This window comes from Pseudophryne corroboree, chromosome 1, assembly GCF_028390025.1.
Source record: "Pseudophryne corroboree isolate aPseCor3 chromosome 1, aPseCor3.hap2, whole genome shotgun sequence".
Lineage (NCBI taxonomy): Eukaryota > Metazoa > Chordata > Amphibia > Anura > Myobatrachidae > Pseudophryne > Pseudophryne corroboree.
In genome coordinates, this window is record NC_086444.1 from 218,071,009 (window position 1) to 218,090,700 (window position 19,692).

At 43.6% G+C, this 19,692-nt stretch overlaps 1 protein-coding gene across 1 annotated transcript in view; it reads right to left on the bottom strand.

Annotated features, from left to right (window-relative positions):
• LOC134909186 (uncharacterized) overlaps positions 1-19,692 on the bottom strand; it is a 109,846-nt gene that overhangs the window by 77,998 nt on the left and 12,156 nt on the right. The window contains exons 3-5 of the mRNA XM_063915814.1: positions 17,740-17,931; positions 12,405-12,572; positions 4,149-4,250 (exon numbers count right to left, since the gene is read on the bottom strand). Of these exons, the coding sequence (XP_063771884.1) occupies positions 4,149-4,250; positions 12,405-12,572; positions 17,740-17,931 (462 nt within the window). The remainder of the gene's footprint in view (positions 1-4,148; positions 4,251-12,404; positions 12,573-17,739; positions 17,932-19,692) is intronic.

The following is a 19,692-nucleotide window of genomic DNA, read 5'->3' on the forward strand; positions in this document are numbered from 1 at the left end:
GGAAACATTCTCCAAATGAAGAGAAGCAATAGGACACGAGGACATGCACTGAGACTGGAGGGAGGTTCAGGGGAAATTTGAGGAAAAATTACTTCACAGAAAGGGTAGTGGACAAGTGAAATAGCCAGACATCAGAAATAGTAGAGGCTAAGACAGTAGAGCAATTTAAACATGCATGGGATAGACATAAGGATATCCTTACAAAGAAATAAGGATCAAATAACTTTTGAGATAAAAATATGGTTAAAAAAAGGGCAGACTTGGTGGGCCAAGTGGTTTTTATCTGTCGTCAAATTCTATGTTTCTATGTACTGCCGTATAAGTACAGTGGTACAGCCGTACAAGTCCAGCGGTACAGCCGTATATGTACAGCGGTACAGCGTGTAAGTCCAGGGGTACTGCCATAAAAATCCAGTGGTGCTGTATAAGTCCGGTCCAGTGGTGCTGTCTTGTGCTGCATCAGTCCAGTGGTGGTGTCTTGTGCTCCATCAGTCCAGTCACTCCAGTGGTGTTGTCCTGTGCTGCGTGAAGTTCAGTTGTGGTGTCCTGTGCTGCCATAAGTCCTGTGGTGCTTCTGTATAAGTCTAGTCTAGTGGTGCTGTCTTGTGTGGCATCAATCCAGTGGTGGTGTCCTGTGCTGCTATAAGTCCAGTGGTGCTGCTAAATAAGTCCAGTCCAGTGGTGCTGCCATATAAGTCAAGTCCAGTGGTGCTGCCGTATACATCCTGTCCAGTGGTTCTGCCATATAAGTTCAGCAGTACTGCCGTATAAGTCCAGCAGTACTGCCGTATAAGTTCAGCGGTACTGCCAAATAAGTCCAGTCCAGCGGTACTGCCGTATAAGTCCAGGGGTACTGCCATATAAGTCCAGGGGTACTGCCATATAAGTCCAGTGGTGCTGTCTTGTGCTGTATCAGTGCAGTGATTGTGTCTTGTGCTGCATCAGTCCAGTCACTCCAGTCGTGGTGTCTTGTGCTGCCATAAGTCCAGTGGTGCTGCTGTATAAGTCCAGTCCAGTGAAGCTGCCGTATAAGTCCAGTCCAGTGGTGCTGCCATATAAATCCAGTCCAGTGGTGCTGCTGTATAAGTCCAGTCCAGTGGTGCTGCCATATAAGTCCAGCGGTACTGCCGTATAAGTCCAGCGGTACTGCCGTATAAGTTCAGTCCAGTGGTGCTGCCATATAAGTCCAGGGGTATTGCCGTATAAGTCCAGCGGTACAGCCGCATAAGTCCAGCGGTACAGCAGTAAAAGTACAGGGGTACTGTCATATTAATCCAGTAGTCCTGTATAAGTACAGTCCAGTGTTGTTGTCTTGTGCTGCATGAGTCCAGTGGTGGTGTCTTGTGCTGCATCAGTCCAGTCACTCCAGTGGTGTTGTCCTGTGCTGCCATAAGTCAATTGGTGGAGTCCTGTGCTGCCATAAGTCCAGTGGTTCTGTATAAGTCCAGTCCAGTGGTGCTGTCTTGTGCTGCATCAGTCCAGTGGTGCTGTCTTGTGCTGCATCAGTCCAGTCACTCCAGTGGTGGTGTCCTGTGCTGCCATAAGTCCTGTGGTGCTGCTGTAAAAGTCCAGTCCAGTGGTGGTGTCTTGTGCTGCATTAGTCCAGTCACTTCAGTGGTGGTGTCCTGTGCTGCCATAAGTCCAGTAGTAGTGTCCTGTGCTGCCATAAGTCCAATGGTGCTGTATAAGTCCAGTCCAGTGGTGCTGTCTTGTGCTGCATTAGTCCAGTGGTGGTGTCGTGTGCTGCATCAGTCCAGTTGTGGTGTCTTGTGCTGCATCAGTGTAGTCACTCCAGTAGTGGTGTCCTGTGCTGCCATAAGTTCTGTGATGCTGCTGAATAAGTACAGTCCAGTGGTGCTGTCTTATGCTGCATCAGTCCAGTGTTGGTGTCCTGTGCTGCCATAAGTCCAGTGGTGCTGCCATATAAGTCCAGCGGTACTGCAGTATAAGTCCAGCGGTCCTGCCGTATAAGTCCAGTCCTGTGGTCCTGCTGTATAAGTCCAGTCCAGTGGTGCTGCCATATAAGTCCTGGGGTACTGCCGTATAAGTCCAGCGGTACAGCCGTATAAGTCCAGTACAGTGGTGCTGCCATATAACTCCAGCAGTACTGCTGTATAATCCAGTGGTGTTGTCCTGTGCTGTACATTATTTACTCCAAATAAAGGGGTTATTAATATTTAATCCAAATAATTTTTACAGGGTTTGCCCTGTGGGTTGTATGGGTACACTCTCCTGTGCGGCATATTATTATAATAACTCCAAATAACAGGGTTATTATTATTCAAATAATTATTTCAGGGTTTGCCCTACGTGGTGTAGGGGTACGCTCTCCTGTGCCGCATATTGTTATATAGCTTCAGAAAACTAATGGAGAACAAAAATTTGATGGATAAAATAGGGAAAGATCAAGTACCACTTCCTCCTAGTGCTGAAGCTGCTGGCACTGGTCATGACATAGACAATGAAATGCATTCAACATTGTCTGCCAAGGCTGATGCCCAATGTCATAGTAGAGGGCATGTAAAATCCAAAAAGCCAAAGTTCAGTAAAATGACCCCAAAAAATAAATTTACATAGTCTGAGGAGAAACGTAAACTTGACAATATGCCATTAACGACACGGAGTGGCAAAGAACGGCTAAGGCCCTGGCCTATATTCATGACTAGTGGTTCAGCTTCACATGGCAATGGAAGCCCTCATCCTCCTGCTAGAAAAATGAAAAGAGTTAAGCTGGCAAAAGCACAGCAAAGAACTGTGCGTTCTAAGATGGTATCACAAATCCCCAAGGAGAGTCCAAGTGTGTCGGTGGTTGTGATGCCTGACCTCCCCAACACTGGACAGGAAGAGGTGGCTCCTTCTACCATTTGCACACCCTCTGCAAGTGCTGGAAGGAGCACCCACAGTCCAGTTTCTGATATACAAATTGAAGATGTCACTGTTGAAGTACACAAGGAAGAGGATATGAGTGTTGCTGGTGCTGAGGAGGAAGTTGACGATGAGGATTCTGATGGTGATGTGGTTTGTTTGAATAAGGCACCAGTGGAGACAGTTGTCCGTGGGATGAGTAAGCCCATTGTGATGCCTGGGCAAAATATCAAAAAAGCCACCTCTTCGGTGTGGAATTATTTCACCACAAATCCGGACAACAGGTGTAAAGACATGTGTTGCATTTGTCAATCCGTAATAAGGAGGGGTAAGGACGCTAACCACCTAGGAACATCCTCCCTTATATGTCACCTGCAGCGCATTCATCAGAAGTAATTTTCAAGTGACAATTAAATTACATTGAAGTGAAGTACATTGTCAAGTATGTGCTGTTTGGGGACTAGTTTTTAAAACTGCCATCCTGTCTGCCACTGCAATGCCACTCCTAGATGGGCCAAGTGTTTGTGCCGCCCACTTGTGTCGCTTAGCTTAGTCACCCAGCGACCTCGGTGCACCTCTTATTTTTCTTTGCATGATGTGCTCTTTGGGGCCTAGTTTTTTTAAACTGCCATCCTGTCTGCCACTGCAGTGCCACTCCTAGATGGGCCAGGTGTTTGTGCCGCATACTTTTGTCGCTTAGCTTAGTCATCCAGCGACCTCGGCGCACCTCTTTTTTTTCTTTGCATGATGTGCTCTTTGGGGCCTAGTTTTTTAAATATTTTGTCCTAAAAACAATATTGTGAGGTGTGAGGTGTTCAGAGTAGACTGAAAATGAGTGGAATGAATGTTATTGAGGTTAATAATACCGTAGGATCAAAATTACCCCCAAATTCTGTGATTTTACCTTTTTTATGTGTTTTTTTCCAAAATCATCTAGATCCAAAACCAAAACCCGAAAGGGTGGTTTTGTCAAATCCAATCCAGATCCAAAACACGGGCGGGGATCCAGATCCAAAACCAAAACACGAAAAGTGCCTACCGCACATCTCTACCTAGAACCCTTCCCTAATCTAGATTTATTGTCCTCCTTTAATTCCTGGAGAGTGAATATTCAGTTCTAAAGAGAACTCAGTACTTGCCCGATCTCTGCTCCTGTCTGCTAACATATGATGAACATAGTGACATATAGAATCAAAGTTAAATGCAAAATTGATTCTAACTACATTAGAAACTGACATCCCAGTCACAAAGTGGCTTATGCTGAGGATAGATAATGTGCTTACTTGTATCAACTTCTGTAACCAGGATAGGCTTAGAAAATTGAATCCGAAATCCCCAGGGGTAGTCTCCTGTACCTTTTGCAATTCTCACAGTACGCTCACGAACTATTAAAAAAAGAATACATATTCAGAATTTTCTGTATTTCATCTGTTGCCACAAAGGAGAACAGAAGCCAGTTTGAATTGTGTGATTTTTTTATTTATTTTTTAAAACAAGTCATCTGTTACATGGATGGAATTGCATATGAATTACCATGATTAAGCATAATTTGAAAATTTGGACATGAGAAAATTATAAAATATAAATAATATTAGGACAAGGTAGTCACAAATGTCATCTTTAGCTTATTTTAAATAAGAGGTGATAATGAACATACAATGATTTAACATTTGAGTCATATGTGAAGAATCAGCTTACTGAATTATTTTGGTTACTGCATTAAACTAAAATGTGATAGAAATTAATTTATTTTCAATACTGGTAAAGGCTACTGTATATGTAATGTAAATTTACTAACAAGTATCATGATTAGTGGGTATATATACTGTGTATTCTGTATGTGCATCCCACAATTCAGAACTACTTCATCTACTAGGTTGCTTGGGTAACAGCTGGGCAATCAGTGCAGTGTGGTGTGGTCAAATGATCGTCAGGCAGCTAACCACAGAGATGTGCTTAGCTCTGCAGAGGTCATGTGACTGAATCCCTGCTCCATTCAGCTCTGCTGTGTGTTACTAAAACCTATGTTCTGATTAACTTCTGTTAAGTCTGCCTGCTGACTGCCCTGTCCTATGCCTAAATACTGACATGGGGCCTAATTCAGACCTTATCGCAGCAGCAACATTTTCCTCTAATGGATAAAACCATGGGCAGTGCAGGTGGGGCAGATATAACATGTGCAATAAGAGTAATTTGGGTGGGGTGTGTTCAAACTGAAATCTAAATTGCAGTATAAAAATAAAGCAGCCAGTATTTACCCTGCACAGAAACAAAATAACCCACCCAAATCTAACTCTCTCTGCAAATGTTATATCTGCCCCAATTGCACTGCACATGATTTTGCTGCTGCGATCAGGTCTGAATTAGGCCCTTGGTCTGTGAGCTGCTACTTGCACATGCTAGGTCCTGGGGTAACTGCATAGTACCAGTGAACATTCACACACTATGGGAAAGGGGCTGAGATAGGTGAAAGCAACATGTACTGTAAACATTTATTCTGACGTTTGACAAGCAGTCCATCCATTAATGGGTGTGGTATTGAAGATCTACAATGTCTAGGTCAGGGGTGGGCAATTATTTCAGCTGAGGGGCCACTTGACACTTTCTTGTCAGTATCCGAGGGCCACACATAAAATAGCAGCTCCCCCCCCACCCACGTGCCAAAAATATAGGGACGTGGCTTCATGTGGAAGGGGCATGGCCAAAAAATAATACAGATTCATATTAGGCTGCTCAATAGTCTCCATTACTCAAATTGGGCCACACAGTAGCGCCACTTACACACATTACACCAGGTAGAGCCCCTTTTACACACATTATGGCAGGTAGAGCTCCCTTATACACAGTATGGACGGTAGAGCCCCCTTTTTACACAGTACGGAAGGTAGAGCCCCCTTTTACACATTACAGCAGGTAGAGCCCCCTTTTACACATTAACATTTTATTTGGGATAATCATTGCGCAGCAACCAAATTATCCAGTGTATTATGGCCCCTGGGGAAAGGTGTGACACAGTGATAGAACACGGGGGTGTGACACAGTGACAGAACACGGGGGGGGGGTGACACAGTGACAGAACACGGGGGTGTGACACAGTGACAGAACATGGGGGGTGACACGGTGACAGAACACTGGGGTGACAGTGACAGAACATGGTGGGGGTGACACAGTGACAGAACACGGGGGGTGACACAGTGACAGAACACAGGGGGTGACACAGTGACAGAACACGGGGGGTGACAGTGACAGAACATGGGGGTGTGACACAGTGACAGAACACGGGGGTGTGACACAGTGACAGAACACGGGGGGTGACAGAACACTGGGGTGTGACACAGTGACAGAACACAGGGGGTGACACAGTGACAGGACACGGGGGGTGACAGTGACAGAACACGGTGGGGGTGACACAGTGACAGAACACGGGGGGTGACAGTGACAGATCACGGGGGTGTGACACAGTGACAGAACACGGGGGTGTGACACAGTGACAGAACACGGGGGGTGACACGGTGACAGAACACTGGGGTGTGACACGGTGACAGAACATGGGGGGGTGACATGGTGACAGAACATAGGGGGGGGAAACATGGTGACAGAACACGGTGGGGGTGACACAGTGACAGAACACGGGAGGGGTTGGTACAGCTAGAGCTAAAGATCTCTACCCCCAACCTAACAACAGTCTGACGCCACTGCCCGCACACACACACACACACACACACACACACACACACACACACACACACACACACACACACTTTCACACACACTTTTCTTTCTTTCACTCACTTTTTCCATTAACTCACTGATCTGGATGGCTGGCAGTGCAGGAAGGATTGATCTGCAGCAGCCTGGCTCTTGTCCCGTGTAGCTCCGCCCCCTGAGGTCCCGTGTTGCCCCCCCTCATCGGCACGTAGCTCCGCCCCCTTTTTGGCTGAACACAGCCGTTGTCACTGGGGACTCTGGAGGCGGGAGGAGGAGGCTACAACGCAGGCGCCGTGCAGCAGCAGGGGAGACTGGCATCGGCAGCTTGGAGGTACTGCAAAGCAATGACAAGCAGCTCAGCCGGTCGGGCCGCTTGTCATTGCTCGCTGTTGGGAGGCAGTGGGCCAGGCAGGATTGGTTTGCGGGCCGCATCCGGCCCGCGGGCCGTATTTTGCCCACCCCTAGTCTAGGTCAACAGTCATTAGGTCGACCCTATATGGTCGACATGCATTAGATCGACACTGACAAAAGAACAGCATGTAGTAGGTTGATGCTGACAAAAGCTCGACACATGAAAGGTCGACAACATTTTTTTTTTGTCGTTTTCACTGTCTGACCATAGGGAACCGTAATTAATGTACTGAGTCCCCTTGCATGGCTCAGGTTACTTTTCCTAATCAGTGTCTATGTGTCGACCATATGTGTGTTGACCATTGCCATGTCAGTCATTTGAACATGTTGAACTTTTGTACATGTCAACCTTTTCCAGTGTCAACCGTTTGTCAGTGTCAGCCTAATGACTGTTGACCTAGACATTGTCTGTCTATACATTGGAACCCTCCTTTAATAGCCATTTCTCCACGCAAACATTTGCTTTAAATGTTGTTCAATCTGCACACAGTGTGGGGGCATTTAGTCTATCCATTATATAGCAGCTCATTGAATTCTCTGGGGCTGATTCATTTGTGGAACGTGCCCACTGCTTAACTAGGGTGACCATAATATCCCTTTAATCTGGGACACCTATGTTTTACACAGGTTCTGTGGCTGGCTAAACGCTAGCCTGAATTTCACCTGGTTTAAGCCAGCCACAGAACCTGTGTAAATCATAGGTGTACAGGGGAGGGGTCCTGGGGTGCACACCGGTAATGAGAGGTGCGACCCTGCGGAGACCTTTCAGTAGAACTGCATACAAAGAAAAAGGTTGCAGGTGCACAATTCAAACATTACCAATTTATTAATAATAATAATTGCAATAAAATTTTGCATTTTAAGCGAGGTTCTTCGCATAGTTATGGCCATAAGTAACGGCTTGCCCACCGCGTCCAGGTGACCTCATTAGTCGGGCAAGTCCCTAACATTTGTACCCCCCAAAATGTTAGGGACTTGCCCGACTAATGAGGTCACCTGGACGCGGTGGGCAAGCCGTTACTTATGGCCATAACTATGCGAAGAACCTCGCTTAAAATGCAAAATTTTATTGCAATTATTATTATTAATAAATTGGTAATGTTTGAATTGTGCACCTGCAACCTTTTTCTTTGTATGCAGTTCTAAATCATAGGTGTCCCAGATTAAAGGGATATTATGGTCACCCTAGTTTACTATCTAAGTGAACGGGCATCTATCAGAGCTATTCCATTGTTGCTCCAATCTGACGACCATTAGCATTTTACCTGACTGACAGATTCAGGTCTGAACCATTGCAAAGCCAAAATATGTTCTCTACTTCATCACATCTATCAGATTGTTGTCATGCATTTAAAACAACATTTTTTTATGCCTAATTTCCTCCCAGATATATCTATTGTCTGTTATACCCCTTTTACACTCGCATGAAAATCCCGGGATTTTGCACGTGAACGCGCATCATCCCGGGATTTTTCTCAGTGTGAAAGGGTACAGGGTCAATTTCCCGGGACGAGCATCCCGGGATTTCAACCCAGGTCTCGTCCAGGGTTGGTCACGGGACCGTCCCGGGAAGCTGTGTAGTGTGAAAGGGCCCGTCCCGGGATTCACTATCCCGGGACTGTTAAAAGGCCTCGGATTGGAGCTTTCTTGGGCTCTGAAAAGATGATGTCACCTTTCAGAGCCCTGGGGAGCGTCCAGGAAGCGTAAGAGAAAGCCGCTGTGGCTGCTATACTCTGTACGCAACCTACGTACTTTGTACACCGTTTGCGTACAGAGTCTTGTACCGTGTAGGGACTTTGTGCACAAACGCCGAGCTGGGGGTACAAAGTACACACAGCGCAAAACACCCAGAGATACACCGCAAACCCTATAAAAATAAAAAAATTATAATTCGCCAAACATATTGTGTTGATTCTTCTTCACCCCTCCCTTTTGTTGACTAGTGTGATCTCATCTATGTGAGCCAGAAAAGGCCATTTCTAATGACATACATATGCATTTGCAGGGATATCCCGGGATCAGTATGAATGGGGCTGTCCCGGGTCGATCCCAGGTCTTAGTGCAGTGTGAAAGGGGTCAGTCCCGGGAATGCATCCCGGGAAGCATCCCGGGAGTGACCCGGTAGTGCGAGTGTAAAAGGGGTATTACTGAAACTCAGTCACTCCTACCACAACCCTTTCAGCACAAAGAAAGTGTATCAGTTTATGTAGTACTATGATGGTGACTACTAGTCACTGGAATCTCAGTAATATTCTGACAAAGTACCGATAACATCCAGTTCCCTGCTTACAACTCAAATATTCCATCATTTCAACGTTGTCCTCCAGGTAATCAGTCTGAGCCAAATAAGATAGAGAGTTGTGCCTAGTACTTCAGTGTCTAGTGCTTCAGAAGAACTTGACTGCCCAAACCCCTTCCCCTAAAACACTTCATATAAATCAGTGGCAGGTATGCGTGCCACCTGCTTACTATGGTGAGTGTGGACCAAATCTTGAATTCCCAGCATTTTGGACAATCATGTCAACAACTGGGATGGCAGACCATTTCCCTGAAATCATCGGGTTGGAGGGTACAGATGGAGCCATGCTCATCTAGGCTTCTCTGCTGCGCCTAGGTGCACCAAGGTTTATTAGCATAAGCCTTTCATCTATTGTTCTCAGCTGCAATACAACACAGAGAGAACAATACAGCAGGGGATTAAGTCATTACAGCAGGGGATTAAGTCTGACTGCTCTGGCTCAGTTAATCCTATTAAAGCAGGCATGTCCAAACTGCGGCCCTCCAGCTGTTCTGAAACTACATATCCCAGCATTCCCTGACACAGTTTTGCTGTCAGAGAATGCTAAAGCTATGTCAGGGCATGCTGGGATGTGTAGTTTCTCAACAGCTGGAGGTCCGCAGTTTGGACATGACTGTATTAAAGGCATAGATGAGCAGGGCTCCATCTGTATGCTTTTTTTTTTTGAAGAGGGGCAAAGACATATATAACAAATGTATAGCAGCATAGTAAAAAATGTTTAAAGGTAAATCCAGACAAGAACTTTCAGTCCGGCTTCAGTGGCGATTGCAGGACTGAGACGCCCGTGGCATTAAGGATTAGGGTGAGGGTTAGGATTTGGGATAGGGGTTAGTGTACTCGACCTTGGCATCATAGGCGAATCTAGAGATCTGGTAATGGGTGGTCCCAGTTTTAGCACCATGTTTGAAATTGTGTTTCTGTTTCTTGAGTTTGTCACTCAGTCTCATGATCAATAGTTATGCACAGTGCTTAAAGTGGTCCTAGAGAGGTGGTGGAACTCCTCCCCCCTCCCCCCAACGCCCATGTAAAACAGGTATTGCGTGCACCCCAAAAGGGGTGTGGCCTCAACAAGAAAGGGGCGTGGTCACACAATAGTAATAATGCCCACAGTAGTAGCATCCCGTAATACACATAATGCCCACAGCAGTAGCCCCCCTTATACAATGCCCACAGTAGTAGTACTCCTTGTGCAATGTCCACTGTACTGGTAGTGCCCACAGTGGTAGTGCCCCTTGTATAGAGCCCATAGTAGTGGTGCCCCTTATGCAATGCCCCCAGTAGTAGTGCCCCTTATGTCCCCAGGAATGATGCCCCTTATGAAGTGCTCCCTTTACAATGCTCTCATTAGTAATGCCCTGAATGGTAATGCCCCTGTGTAGTATTGCCCCCAGTAGTAACGTCGCCCCCTCCCGCTCAGCAAACGCCTCTGCCTGTCAATCAGGCAGAGGCGATCGCAGGACTGAGACGCCCGTCGGCTGTCTGGCATGTGCAGTTCAGACCTGATAACGCACAGCACCGATCAGGTCTGAATTAGGCCCCTGGTGTGATCATCCCACCAAATACAAATACAGTATAATCATCCAAACAATAAAATATATAACTAATTAAAATGAATGAAATACTACATTAACTAAGTTCTGCTGCAGAAGTTAATGTATTATTTCACTCATTTTAATTAGTTATATATTTTATTGTTTGGATTGATATACATACTATTACTGTATGTATTATATCTATATGGTGTGGTGGGAGAAGATGTATAATTATTTATAATGATAAAATAGTATGTTTTATATGAACACAAATTTTTTATACACAGTGTCACTGACACTGTGTATAAAAAATAATGTGTTGTAACAGACTCAGTGACAGGACACAGTGGATTTTTATGCACAGTAAAAGTCAGATCTCTCACTGTAGTGACTGACTGGGGTAAATTTACTAAGGTGGGAGTTTTTTTAGAACTAGAGATGTTGCCCATAGCAACCAATCAGATTCTACTTAACATTTATCAAGCTGCTTCTAGAGAATGATAGATAGAATCTAATTGGTTGCTATAGGCAACATCACCAGTTCTAAAAAACTCCCACCTTAGTAAATTTACCCCACTGTGTCTGGGTTTCCACGCGGGCGGGCTGCTGGGCGGACGGCCACGCAGTCAGACTCAGGGCAGGCCAGTGGGTGAGCGGGCGGGCGCATGGCCGCCCGTGACAGTGGTGAAGCTGGCTGCAGGCGGCGGGAGCTGAAGGAAGCATCCGGACTGTGCCTCGGCTCGGCACTACGCTCAGACTATTGCACGGTGGAGCTGGTGAGCGCTGCATGGCGTGACATCATTATGTCACATCGCACTCAAACGCTATAGGCAGATCACAATAGGCAGATCACAAACAAGGGGCGGGGGGCAGCCGTGGAGCTACTGCAGCGTGAATGTCCTCCCGGTCAGCAAATGCGTCCCTGACCGGGAGGACAAATTATTAAAAATAATTAATTTTAAAATGTTATTTTCACTAATGGGTGGTCCGGTGCAGCCCCGGACCACCCCACAGATTCGCCTATGCTTGGCATCCCTTGACACTGCTGGACCTGGAGGCACGGCTTCACCACTGGAGCTGAGCGGACACAAGAGATCACTGCACCAATCTAAATATTTAATCAGTGTTGATGTGCTAAATGTAAACATGGTCAAAGTCGACAGGCTAAACATGATGACATGCTGCAAGTCAACATTAGGACCATGTTGACATTCTCATATTGACATTTTAAATGTCCACAAAACATACCAAACCCAAATGCAAAGAAATGGACCCAGTCAAATGCTATTTTGCTGTGGTGACCTCTGATCACGTCATAGCTGTCTGTGTGGAAAGAATACACAACAGTGGGCTCGGTAGATCCCTAGCTGGCAGACTTACATCACCCTTCTATCTGAAACTTGGATCATTTAAGTTTAAATATTAAATTAGCAAGGCATTATTTTGTTATGTCACAGAATTATAAATTTGTTTGATATCACTATAGGATGAAGGCATTGGGGACCATCACTGCAATTAATATGGTAATGCATTAAGGATTTTATGGAGATTGGTTAGATATTAGTGTATTGTACATTGCAGTTACTTACTTGCTACAGATCTAGGCCTTTTACTGAGACATCTTGGACTGTTGTCCGGGCTGCTGTCATCTCCTCTAAATATCCATGAAGCTGAGTGAAAGCTCTCTGTATATAATCCTTTATCCTTATTGTCAGTACGTGATGCTAAATCCACTGAACGAGTTTCTTCTGAGTTCCCTGGAAAACATGTTGCTTTACCTCAGATATTCAGTAAAATATAATTAAATACCTATGTTTGCCCATATACAGAGTTGTACTCATCTCCGCCCTGAGCCAAGTACAACCAATATACACACTGCAAATGGACTTGCATTCCCTCTGTATCAGCCATCCCTACAGCATGTAGTACTAAATGACTGTAATGAGTGCTCCCATGTACCTACATTATACTGTACTGATCAGAATACTCAGAAATGCTGCAAGCAACACTGACATTAATGCAGGCAAAGTAATCCGACTGCGCAAGTGTGAGGTTACTGCTCCATTAGTTTGCCTTGTTTTTTTTTTTTTATCAATCAACAATAAACCGTGTGTCCTAGGATTTAAGAATGGGTGTTAAATGCTTATTATTAATACTTGTGTATATGTAATTAAATAAAGTTTAATAAAACAAAAACAGTACTGTTAAACACAGAAAAAACCCCCAAAACAAATAAAAACTACTGAAAACTAAAGTCAATATACATTAGTGTCTTAGAATCACAATTAACGTGTCACAATTAAGGATATATCAAAATATACAGTAGTATACCTCCCAAATGTCCCACAGACAGGGGGAAGGTTGGGGGAGCCTTTGATCACCACTGCTCTGCACTGCAAAGCACCGTATGATCCCTGAAAAGGTGCAGGGAGGTGAGCCAGGGGGGCTTTCCAGTTGCTCAGGGAGTGCTGGGCACTCTCCCCAAATTAGGAAAATGATGTAAGGCCACACCCACCCACTCAAGGCCACACCCACATTCAGCCAAGGTCATGCCCCCTTTATGGGCACAGCCAAATTGGACTCATCAAATATTGTGAGGTATGATATAGTGTTTAGATATGTTGTGTACAATTAAAAATATTTGACATTCAATTTATATCATTATGTTTATTATTATCATTATCTAGAAAGCATAATTTTGACATAAAAATATCACTATGCTCACAATGTCAACTATCACCATGTTGAGATTAAAATGTTGACACAGACAAAATTACATTTTCAAAATAGTATGTAATATTGACACCAAATTTTCAGCCTAACCTCAAACCCCTAAAATATTTATTGACAAAATTTTGACCGTCAACACTTTATGTGTTGATATTTTGACTGTGTCAACATTTTAACTATGTTAGCATTATGGTTGTCTACAAGTTGACTGCTAACAATATATTCCCATCATAATGAGGCAGATTCAATTAAACCCTGCAGCTAGTTGTCAGTCCTGAGCTACTCAATCAAGGGTTGCTACCCCAAACTTTAAACCCCAGAGGGTGCATTTAACGTTGATCTTTCCTCACAGAGCTAATGGAGTTCCGAGGAATAATCTGCCTTAATACACCTTCTGGGACTTAAAGTGTGGTATAACCCATATATTCTGTCACTTAACGCGGAATCTATGGGTTAACGTGTGTTACCTGCATGTATTTCGTCCTGGGAAATTAACCTATAATTGTATTGCTCTGAGCAGTAAACCTGGAGCTTTACCTGCACTGTAAATACCATGGCTAATTGAATCTGCCCAATTACTACATACCATTAAAAATGCAAGTACTGTTTTATTATAAGTAAATCTTTAGTCAAATGCGTCAGCAACAAAAACAGCACGGCAGCAAGGTTTATAAATACAAAACATAAGAGGCAAATAACAATAAAGTAAAATACTGATATAACACAGCAAATGAAGGTAATAGAGCCAGAAAAGCACATATTTCTTCATGACAAGGCTAGAATAGTCAGACATGAAACACCAGTTTTCCAAACCCACTGATTATAAAAGAACCTCAACCTCCAATTTAACATTTCAATTCATTAAACTACCTAGGATAAAAACATAAATATTGCCCTTGTGGCAATTCAGGACAGTGCGAGTATCAATTGACAGTAATAACAGCATTATGTCTATGCTATGTGTAGAGCAGTTACACTTTCAAATCAACCATACGGGGGTATTCAATTAGCCATAGTAATTTACCACAGCTAATTGCCCCCCCCCCCCCCCCCAAAGGATATTCAATTGTCCCCGATGCTGTCAGTCATCAGGGATTTTTTTCCATATGACTGAGGCAGACAAGAAAAAAAAATCATAACCATCCCCATCAGCCTAATTTTTTTGTGAATACACATAGGGAACTTGTTTTTAGTGCAAACAAAATGGGGTATAATTGAAGAGCCCAATGCGAAAAATCGGACAAAAATGTTAATGATAATACTAGAGATGTGTGGGTTTGGATTTACTCAGGTTTTTTTTTTTTTTTAATATATATAAATTAGCACAAGTTCAGATTTATCTGGATTTATCTTATTGGCTATCCAAAACACGCGAGAGCAGATAGCCACTAAGATGCTGCTTTTGAGATCTGAGTAAAATGTAACAGAGACAACTGAATATCCCCCATAAACATTTCTCCACTGTGCTTAGTTCCTTTGAACAGAGTGCAGTGTCTGTATGAGTCATCAATGCTCTAGGTAACTGCACGAGTCACAAATAGATGGTTACATAAGCTGCAAAGTCATGTGAAGAAGCTTAGACATTAGTTATAATAAGTGTAACATATACTTCTGTGAAGCTGTAAATTAGTTTACAGCTAAACGAGAGGTTCATGCAGTTTGCAGGTCATTGAATTGGTTACATAAAAACATTCTTTACGTTCTTCATTTCCTTCCCGTTACTTTGATAATTGCCTTTGTGCTATATATAGAGTTCATCACAGGGCAAGGTCAATTTCAGGAAACAATATTGTCTGGGCACAATGTGTAATCACGCCATAAGCAACATATTATTATTCCATTTATTTATTAGTCACCATGAAGCCATACAAAGAGCAAATCGCAAAACATTACATTAAATGACAATACGGAACATAGGGCCATTTTCTTGGTGATTTGCACACGTGCAGTAGAGATGTTCCTGGGAACGTGGTGCTGGCGCCATGTTCCCGGAGACCTGCACATGTACAGTAGACTCTGGCACAAAGGCAGAGCCTACTGCATTGTTGGAAAAGAGGAGTCTTGCACAGAGCCTGCATATGGGCCCCCTTTGCTCTTAAATTGCCCCTGGTCAAAATGCCACAAATCTGCATATCCACATCTGCACGTGTTCCGTTTTCTGGGAAGGCACAGAATTAATTTAAGTAATTTAAGCTGTACAATCGAACATAAGTCTCATCATTGTGGCTATGTGACATGAAATCACTAACATCTATTCACATTACTCCACTGAAATTAATATAATTATAATTTAGACTATTGCAGAGATAAAGATTTTAATTTCATTTTTAAAGGGAAAAACAATTAGTATTTTCTTTTTATTTAAGTACATTTTGTATTTAAAGTGCTACTTTCCTATTTATTAATACCGTGACAATGTTGTCTTTTGTATATATGCATACCTCCCAACATGACCCTCTCCAGGAGGGACAGAATGCTCTGCTCCTGGACTTCCCGCTTAATGTATGATTGCCGGCACCTGTGTTGAACAGGTTAATGGATGAGAAAGGTGATGGCAATTATAAATTAAGAGGGTCATGTTGGGACGTATGCATATGGCACTACATTATAGTACTACAGTATATGTAGTACAAATCGAGTAAGGCAGTGGTTCCCTCGATCCTTGAGGCACCCTAACAGTCCTGGTTTTATGGATATCCATGCTTGAGCACAGATGGATAAGTCAAATTGATTGAGGTACTAATGAAGGCACCTATGCTCAAGATATCAGAATCAGCTTTATTGGCCCAAGTATACAAACATATACAAGTAATTTTTAGCAGTTAACCACAACTTTCAAGAAGAGATAAAGACAACAATACACATACATTAAACATAAATTACACACAAGTCAGCATTCACACAATAAAATACAACTCCTCTATAAATATTAAAATTTTATAAAATATAACAATCCAATAACAAAACCTGCTATTGGGTTTGTAATCTTTTATTTACATTTTAATATTTATTGAGGAGTTGTATTTTATTGTTTGACTGCTGACTTGTTGTTTGTCATGTATGTGTATTGTTGTCTTTTATATCTTCTTGGGAGTTGTGGGTACTTGGAAAAAAATAGCCTTAAAATCTGGACTGGTGTTTTGAGAACCAAGTTTGGGAACAACTGGAATAAGGTAATGTGACTGTAATATTGGGCAAAAGAGGTTGGTGTATTATATTTACACAAACTATCACATAAGAGAGAGGCATTTACTACAAACAATGTCATGCTACAACTGCATACTATTCTGGGACGTTAGTATTTATAGCCTGATGTAAGGCTGGCACAAATTATATTGTTCTTGAGCTGGATACATATCGAGATGCATATAATTCAACATATGTGCATACATAAGCTTTCATTAGTTGCTTCTTTCCTTCACCTGGGAAATGTTATAAAATTCTGTATACTGGATGTTCTGTTTTGACATTTCATGCTAATCTAAGGGTGGAAATTAAATGTTTTTCTGATAGCAAGTATTCAATTGTAGCTACAGGCAAGATGGCTGCTGGCGTCTGCATTTCAGCTCACACTCCCCTGGGGGTGGCAAGCTAAAATGCGCAAAAAATGACCTGTCTGGGTGGCCATATGGCACTTCTCACGATCGCACCCATTCGTGTAGTTGGGTTTTGCCGCTTTACACATCTAAATCCGACTGCTATGGGTGCGATAGGCATGATAACGGGGCTCAATTGGATCTAGCCCCGCTATCTCCCGGCTCTTTAGGTGGGAGATCGGGCGGGACTGAATATCGTCCTAAGAGTGCATAAAGGGGCTGTTTCAGAGATGGATGCATATCACTCCATACGCAGCCAGATCTGCACCCATCTCCAGCGGGCCACCAGGGATCAACCTTAGTTCAATGCATCCGCATTGAACTAAGGTTGACCCCCAGTGGCCCGCCGCCATTTTTTTAATTGGAGTGGCTGTGTGTGATGTCACACAGCCACCCTGAAAACGCTCCCGGAATGCCTCCGTTTGGCCCACCACTCCCCCCCATGCCGCATCACCACCCCCCTGATATCCGCCGCTGTTGACGATGCGCAGACCAGATGGATGCGGTCACTCTGTACAGATGCGCGGCTGTGTCCTCCTCTGAATTATCCCCAAGATGCTAAAACATGCTTTACACACAGATATAACACAACACTAACCTGACTCCTCATTGATAGTGGCAATGGAGCTTCCTCCAGTTGAATTACAGTTCTTGGTTTCTTTAAACTGTTTTCTTTTCTTAGCCCAGCGGTCTGAGCCTTCTTCTTGTGGACTTTCGCAGCTTCCTGGTTCCTTTAGCACCAAATCTCTAGGTAGTTTCAGGTGTGTGGAGAATGTTTCTGATTTTGCATCTTATTTGAAAAAAACATAAAACCAGTTTGTTATATTACAATAAATTCCAAATCTACAATGACATAGTCTATAGCAGGGCTGGCCAAACCAGTCCTCGAGATCTACCAACAGTACACATTTTCCAGACCACCTAGCTGGTGCACAGGTGTAGTCATTACCAATTAAGATGTGCTGCATTCATTCCTAACTGACAATTCTACAGATCTCCAGGAGGCCTGGAAAACATGAACTGTTGGTAGATCTCGAGGACCGGTTTGGCCAGCCCTGGTCTATAGGATATAACTCACAGTAGCAGGTAAATTCTTTTTCCAAGAAATCTCCCAGACAGATTTGTATATGTCACTACTCCTTGAATACAAATGTGTTCTCATTTAACTATCAATCTGACTGGGTATAACTTATGTGATATATTAGTAAAAAAAAAAAAAACTTTTCAGAAGATATCACAACTGTTGATAATGTGTCACAAGCTGGTGTCTATAAAATTGTATAGAACTCTATGGGGGGAATACAAATGTTTGCAAAAGTCAGTTGGGTGTCTGTTTTTTCCTATCTAATAGACATGAATAACAGACACCAAAACAACTTTTCAAACATTTGAATTCCCCCCTATGCGTATGACATCTTATCATGAGTTTTCATACATTATTACAAGAATTTTTTTTTTCCTAGCACATCTCGCAAAGCCATGCAAATGTCTGTCTGGAAGGATAGTTATATGGGGACACATCAATACTGAATATGCTTTGGGTACAGTATGGGGGAGATTTATCAAATCTTGGAGAGAGATAAAGGACCAACCAGCTCCTAACTGCCATGTTACGTGCTGTGTTTGAAAAGTGACAGAAGCTGATTGGTTGGTACATTATCTCTATTCACTTTATTTCTCTTCAAGATTTGATATATCTCCCCCTATATCTGTATAGCAATACTGCAGTTGATATCTGTCTACTGACATAAAATTGCAGTGTGTGTGGGCTGAAAACAACCACTGATAATGATCTCACAATGGAGAGGCTCAGTACCAGGCACGCAGAAAACATGGGGCCTAATTCAGACATGATCGCAGCAGCAAATTTGTTAGCTAATGGACAAAACCATGTGCACTGCAGGGGGCGCAGATATAACATGTGCAGGGAGAGTTAGATTTGGGTGGGGTGTGTTCAAACCATACTTGCCTACTCTCCCGGAATGGCCGGGACACTCCCGAAAATCGGGTGACCCTTCCGGACCCCCGGAAGAGCAGGCAAGTCCCCCCCTGCCCGGCCGCCCACTTAGCGAGTAAAGAGGGCGGTCCGGGCAGGCGATGACGCGATTCTTGTTGAATCGTGTCATCATAGCCACGCCCCCTGCTGTATAATGCCGGTAATAGTGGCATTACACAGCGGGGGGCATTACTTACATGATGCGTTCCGCAGCCATGCCCCGTTCTGCCTCCACCACGCCCCCATTCCACCTCTGGCCCGGCCCCCTCTGCACAGCACGTCGCAGCCCGCCCCCCTGCTGAGCCAACCTGGCTGCTCTCTCCCGGAGAGAGCAGCCAAAAAGTCGGTAAGTATGGTTCAAACTGGAATCTAAATTGCAGTGTAAAAATAAAGCAGCCAGTACAGTGCCTTGCTAAAGTATTCACCCCCTTTGCATTTTTCATGTTTTGTTGCCTCACAACCTTGAATTAAAATGGATTATTTCAAGGTTTGCATCATTTCATTCACAGAACATGGCTACAACTATGAAGATGTTTTTTTCTTATTGTGAAACAA